General features: G+C 49.8%; 1 protein-coding gene across 1 annotated transcript; it reads right to left on the bottom strand.

The window, feature by feature from the left end:
* Positions 1-2,359: 2,359 nt before the first annotated feature.
* FITM2 (fat storage inducing transmembrane protein 2) lies at positions 2,360-6,730 on the bottom strand. Its single transcript, XM_066586590.1, has 2 exons — positions 6,542-6,730; positions 2,360-4,914 (listed from the first exon to the last, which is right to left on the bottom strand). Exons 1-2 carry the CDS (start codon positions 6,712-6,714, stop codon positions 4,305-4,307), a joined length of 783 nt encoding a protein of 260 aa, XP_066442687.1. The 5' UTR covers positions 6,715-6,730; the 3' UTR covers positions 2,360-4,304.
* Between the last annotated feature and the right edge of the window lie 291 nt (positions 6,731-7,021).

Genomic DNA, 7,021 nt, shown 5'->3' with positions numbered 1-7,021 from the left:
AAAGCATAAAAACGTACACAAACGTTCAACGCTTTCATTTAAAAAAAATGTACAGGTATGCTTAAAATAGCGCACGCTTGTATACTTTTTCCCCGTTCATTTAGGCCCCCTTCACACGGGCGTATTTGAGCAGAGAATACAACCCGTTCAGTCACACGCGCGTATTTTGCCTGTGCATTTTGGAGGTCTTACTGCGATCGGCGGTAAAAACACGCATTGAAAGGTAGACATTTTTAAATTTTTCTTCTGCTCGCAGAATACGCAATTCGTATCCACGAGAGTGAAGAAAAATCGCCGCATGCTCTATTCCATTGTGGAAGCCATGCAGACGACCTCCGCTGATGTCAACGCAGGCGTGCGACCCGCAGCCCATACGCAATTGACATTGAAAAACGCATCTGGAACTCATTAGACTAATTCGCCATTTCAATAGGTGCAACTTTATTGGACGCACGTAAATAAACATACATTACGGGCGCGAAAACTACAGAATACGCCGATGTGTGCGCAAAAACAGCATCGGTCATTCTGCACATAGGCAGCGCTCAGGCACGTGTAAATACGCTCGTGTGGGGGGGCTGAACATACACTAAACTACAGGGAAATCCCCATGTGAGCGGCCCCTTCACGCGGATTTCTACGGACGTTCGCATCGGATTTGTACGACATGGATTTGGCCTGAGGTGTTCGCTGTACCCCGTGTCACGCGCCACCCGCAGGCTACACAGTAGGCATAAGCAGTCTCTGCTGCGGCAATGGCGGAAGACGGTAACGTCCACAACAGCCTTATTGGGGTCCGGGCCTCCCTGACGCAGAGAAGACGTCTCCATTTTATAGTCCAAAGCCAATAACATTAGTGTTATACATGTCATGAAATACAAATACCCCTAATCCAGCATCTGATAGTCCAGAAATTCTGATGGTCCGCTGCATTAGACAATCCTGGGCTATATGCGGTCACAAGCCCCCAGACCCGCATCCTTACCAGAGTGTGCAATGGTCTTGCCCCATGTCGGAGCTACTCACTGTATACAGTACAATTCCTTTAATCCGGCATCATAGGTACCGAACTATCAGATTGACAGATGACACCGAAAATTCTATAAAACTCATATGAAAGCCTACAAAACATTCCAGATACTAAGAAAGGTTCGTACAAAACCTGCTATTATACCGAAAACAAGTGCCAGATTAGCAGACTTTCTGGATTACCAGATTAAAGAACATTCCATACACACACATACATTCCTGTAGTAAGATATGGTTAGTGTTATCACATGGTCATGCAAGGATCACCCCTCCTTCTGTTCGGTGGATTTACATGGCAGTTTGGTGGGAATTTTTAGACTTGCGCAAAACTGTCTTTTAAAAAAAAAAAAAAAAAAAGCAGTCCTATTTGGGGGCGATTCTTGTTCGAGAATTGTCCATTATTTGCCATGGCAGAAAAACAACACATTTTGCGCACGTACCAGGTGATTCGCATGCAAGCGCTTCTAACCCCCAAATGCATCGCACACTGCAGAATAATCATTGGTAAGCGAGTGCGATGTAGATCCGCCCTGACCTATACCGCACTCGCCCGCGTGAATACACCCAACAGAAGAACATATGGGAGAGGCGATTACACCCCAAGACCGGTTTTAGGCGAGCGTATTGGAACACGTCCGTAAGACGGATGACATTACAGCCGTACGGCATCCATACTTGCCTTGGTATTTACTGTCACTGGGTAGATACTGACCCGTTACCCAGGAGAAAATACCAAAATGGAGGCAAAAAAAGAAAATAGGTCATGCTGTATTTAAAAAAAAAAAAGGCTATGAAAAATACAGCCACGGAAAACAGACCAAATATAGCTTTAGGCCTCCTTCCCACGAGCGTGACGGGCTCCGCCGCGTAATATTACGCAGTGAAGCCCGTCACGGCGCCCCCCAGAGCCCCTATACTTACCTGCGGGAGATAGCGTGAAAACGCTTCCCCGCCCACCGCCGCCGCGTCACCGGCCGTGTCACGTGACGCGGCCGGCCGCGTCATATGGCGTCATATGACGCGCGGCGGTGGGCGGGAAAGCGTTTTTTCACGCTATCTCCCGCTGGTTACAGCGGGAGATAGCGTGAACGGACGGCTTCCATTGACTGCAATGGAAGCCGTCAGCGCGTACAGCCCGTCCTCACCCGCAGAAAATAGAGCATGCTGCGGGTGAGGACGGGAGTAATCGCGGTGCGTAATTCCGCGGTGGAATTACGCATCGTGAGCATTGTGCTATTAGGTTCAATAGAACCTAATAGCAGGGTGCAACGCAGCGGATTTTTGCCGCGAATTTACGCGGCGTAAATCCGTTCGTGGGAAGGAGGCCTTAAAATACATCCGTCTGAAAGTGGTCTAAAGGCCCGTTTACACGCAAAGATGATCGCTCAAAATTCTTTCAACAGATAGGATAATTGACAGTTTGAGCGATCATTTTGTATAAGCTGCTAATGGAAACTAATGCCTATTAGTAGCTTATTAGCTTCATTTGCAAGTAAATGAGCCTCCATGACCTGTATGCAGAGAACAACAGGTGGTCTGTTCTCTGCATACAGCTCCTCTTTGTTCTGCTGCGGGGCCGCAAGCTGAATACAATCTAATCAGCGCTCCCTGGAGAAACACAGTGTCCAGTCCCTGCTATCATCTCTCCAGCCGAAAGATGGATTTTATGCTCACCTAAAACTCATCGTTTGGCCAAAAAGTAAACAACAGTAGCATTTACACGCAACAATTATCGCTCAAAAGACATCGTTTGAGCGAATTTTGAGCAATAATCGTTGAGTGTAAACGGTCCTTAAGACCACACTTCCCAAAATTTTTGGCCAAAAGTAAATCCGTAATGAAATCCACGTATTAAACTGCAGATGTACCTTATTGCAATGACTGAAATTCGCTGTGAAAATCTGCCGCACTTCCGCAACAGAAAGGGCACGCCGCCTGGGAACGAATGGGGTTGTTCTAACCGCATTCAGTATTGCAGTGTAGTATGTGGTGGGATTTCAGTGTGGATTCTGCACCCAAAAGTCCAGAACAAATACGTCTTACCTCCTTCCTAGGCAAGGAGCAGATCCACAGTGAATCCATGACCAGATCTGCAGGTTTTAGGCTTTTTTCATATATATGTCAATACGATAAAAGCGACTGCGTACCGCGGCATCCGCCTCGCTGCCCACGCTGCATATAAGAGACGTACTACCATAACACTGAAGGCCTGAGTGCCGCCATAGTCCATCACGCGCATCGCTAACTAACTATTCTGCTGTAGTGTGGTCTCTGTAGACGGGCGCCATGCCAGCTGTAGAGCGTTACCCCTCCGGATACATTCATACGGAGCAGAAAATAGTGCGAAAAATCTGCATCAACACCGTGATAAATAGCGGGTCAATATCCGAGGCGCCGGTGCGGATCTCGACACCTTTCAATTAAAGGGTTTAAATCTGCTACGGATCCGTATGAAAAGCGTGTCAAAATCCACACCGCTCACGCGGATTGACGGTTTTTAAGGTGAATCCGCACCATTTTCCGCTACATGTCGCTCTATTCTGCCGTTCCTGAGTGAGATACGCTTCTGGGAAAGCTGGGTGACAACCAATATGTCCACCATTAATGTTCCCATCCAGCTTTCCTAGAGTCATGCATGGCCTCGGTGCTTCAAAAGAGCCTGGGAAAGCTGGGTGACCATAGTCAGTGTAATCCTGGCAGTACCGACAGTCACCCAGATTTCCCAGAGTGCTTTAAACTGACCCGTACAAAGCAAGATCGCTTCTCCGACTACCTGATGCACAATGTGCATTGAAAGACATTATAAGCTGCTCTTGATTGGCTAGTGCAAGTCACATGAGTAGCACTGGCCAATCAGAGCAGCATGTAATGCCTTATGGTCCCCTTTAAATGCGTTGAATTCTCGATTGCTGATCAACACGCATGTAGATCGGCGCTCGGGTCATTTTCTTTTTACATAGGCCAAAATTGTTCGCCCGTAGGTTCACGCGGGGAGGCGCTCCACCAATCAGAAAGCATTTTCACGATCGCGTAAACGAGCGTTCCTCAGCCCGCGTATACGATCATAAAAATGCTTGCTGATCGGGTCAACGAGCTTCAGAGGACGATCAGGCGGGATATTCGGCCCACATAAAAGGACCATTGGACTACCAATGTATAGTCTTCACGTAGTCATAGAAACGCTGCGGCCATCTTGGTTTGTCCAGGACCGAAGGGTCGCTTTAATAAACTGACGGAGACTTTCTACGATCGGACACATTCACCCCCAGATGGCACTATTTGCTGTAGCCTCGCTTCCCCTCTTTGGTGGTGGATCTCGGTGGGAGTCCCGGGGAGTATGGCGTCAGGTACCACCGCTTGTAGGTGATGTACCACCCCAGGATGCCACAACTCGTTCCCAGGAGTTTTTGTGAGAAGTCGTGAAAATAAACAGCGGTACAAAAAAACATGAAAATCCACACGAAAAACAGAAAGGCTAGCGACAGAGTCAGGGCGTTGATGAGATGCTTCTGCCAGGGCTTCTCAAAGCGGACAAAGTGGGCGACGGCGGCCTCCTCCAGGATCATCAGGGTGCAGTACGGCAGCAGGAAGGAGTGGCCCGAGATATCGAAGCCGTCCCAGAAGAATCCGCCGGTGATACACGACCGCTTATCCGTGTGCTCCGCTACGATCTCCAGCACCGTCGAGGAGTTGTAACAAGCGCCCGTGGCGTTCTCAACAATCATGAAGACCCGCGTGCAGGAAAACCAGATCGCGGTTCCTACCAAGAGGGCGCCCAGTCGGCGGAAAACTGCGCTCAGGCTCCTTGTGGCGACATAGGTGGTCAAGGCAATGAAAGGCAAGAGAAAGAGGAACGTCCATCCCCAGGAGACCTTCACAAAGTACCTGCAGGGACACAGGAGCGTTAGAATACTGCAACTTAGAAGGAAGAACTATAGCAATGGTGGGGATTGGGAACCTCAGTAATATTACAGGGGGGCAGCAATTGTGCCCCACAAGATTATAGGGGAAGCAGCTGTGACCAGCAGTGTTATTTGCAAGGATCACTGGCTGTGGTTGGCAATGTTATGGGGCATCTGTAATATTATAGGGGGCCACCAACTGTCATTGGCAATGTTATGGGTGGGCACCGGTGGTGACCAGCAATGTTATGGGGTGTAGTAGACATGATGACTAGTTAGTGTAAAATGTCTATTGATTTGTATAAACTAGATGTATTACGCAGCTGTAGTGATTTAACTCTGTAGAGGCTAATGGCTGCATAATTTCATTATGGTAATTGCTGGACAATGGCATGGTGAAAGATGTGTGCTATAACGTTAGCCTCTTAAGGGTTGAAGTCACATTGCTATACTATAAGAACTGTATCCACCTTGGGCGTTTTCCCAGCCCTCCCCCATCCTCAACTTCTGAGACAAAGAAGCTACTTTTGCCTGATCACTTGTTGAGGAGACAAAGACTGGCTCATACACTGGACTTGAGAGGGGTGTAGGGAGGGGTGGGGGATTCAATATGGCCCAACAAATGCAAACCTATATAGGTTACTGATGTAATGTGTTATACGCCCATAAAGGGCAGGTATTATGTGTTTCAATAAAATGAGGGTCTGAGCAATGTATCGCCCAGATCCAGTTTAGACCTGAGACTTACATCGTGTCTGACTGGTTGTTATAAGGCGTGCGCATGCCATGCTACACAATTAGGAAGCTACAGAATACTCCGAAACCTGCTGGAGAAAATGCCATCCACTTGTAATGTTACGGGGCACATCAGCTGTGACCGGCAATGTTACATGGGGTTGTGACCGGGAATGTTATGGGTCACCGGCAATATTACATGGGGCTGTGACCGGCAATGTTACATGGGGCTGTGACCGGCAACGTCACGGGGGCCCACCAGCTGTGGCCGGCAACGTCACGGGGGCCCACCAGCTGTGGCCGGCAACGTCACGGGGGCCCACCAGCTGTGGCCGGCAACGTCACGGGGGCCCACCAGCTGTGGCCGGCAACGTCACGGGGGCCCACCAGCTGTGGCCGGCAACGTTACGGGGGCTCACCAGCTGTGGCCGGAAACGTTACGGGGGCCCACCAGCTGTGGCCGGCAATGTTACGGGGGCCCACCAGCTGTGGCCGGCAACGTTACGGGGGCCCACCGGCTGTGACTGGCAACGTTATAGTTCTGGGGGCGATGTTGCAGAAGCACTGGCTGACAACGTTTAGGGCGCTCTGGCTGTGGCGTGCATTATGGGGGTCAACAGCTGCCAACATTATGGGGGAACTGTCTGACAATGTCAGGGGGTATTGTCTATCTGATAAGGGGGGCCTGGATAAGTAACAGCGGCCCCGCCCCGGGCAGCAGCTCCATCACTATAGGTGACCAGCAGTTCAGCACGTGTAACCTATAGCACTATCACATGGTGCAGCAGTAACCGCCCACGGACGCTAGGGGGAGCCCCGCACATAGCGCCGCACAATGACAAGTCTCCGGCTGACCCCGCCCCCCGGTCGCTCACACGTTCAAGATGTTCTTCTTGTTATTGAAGTAGGAGTCCGGCAGCGGCCATTGCTCCTTCAGCAGGGAGCCAACGAGCGACATGAGCGCCAGCGCCCAGGCGGCGTGTCTGCGGGCCGTCTCATTGAAGCACCTTCTCCGAATCCGCGAAGCGTACACCTCCAGGAGCTCCATGCTGGGCCCAGGCCGCCGGCCGTTAAACCACACGTGACATGCTCAGCAAATCACCGGCCGCCAAACTCAGGGCGAGTCCGTACATTGAAACATGGCGCTGCCTGACTCAGCGGGGTGGTGTGCTTTTTTTTTTTATGACTAAACTTTATTAACACATTCACATTTTTGTATAATCATAGTAATAATGCTGAGCAGATAGAATTCCTGAGCTTACTACTGTGGAAAGTGACACAAACGTCATCATTAGTAACCACAGGTGGAATAAAGGTGCTATAAAATGGTTTATAGGACAATGCCCTGATGTTAT

Source organism: Eleutherodactylus coqui, chromosome 13 (genome assembly GCF_035609145.1).
Source record: "Eleutherodactylus coqui strain aEleCoq1 chromosome 13, aEleCoq1.hap1, whole genome shotgun sequence".
NCBI lineage: Eukaryota > Metazoa > Chordata > Amphibia > Anura > Eleutherodactylidae > Eleutherodactylus > Eleutherodactylus coqui.
The sequence above is the reverse complement of the archived record's forward strand: the minus strand, read 5'-3'. Positions and strand labels throughout refer to the sequence as shown.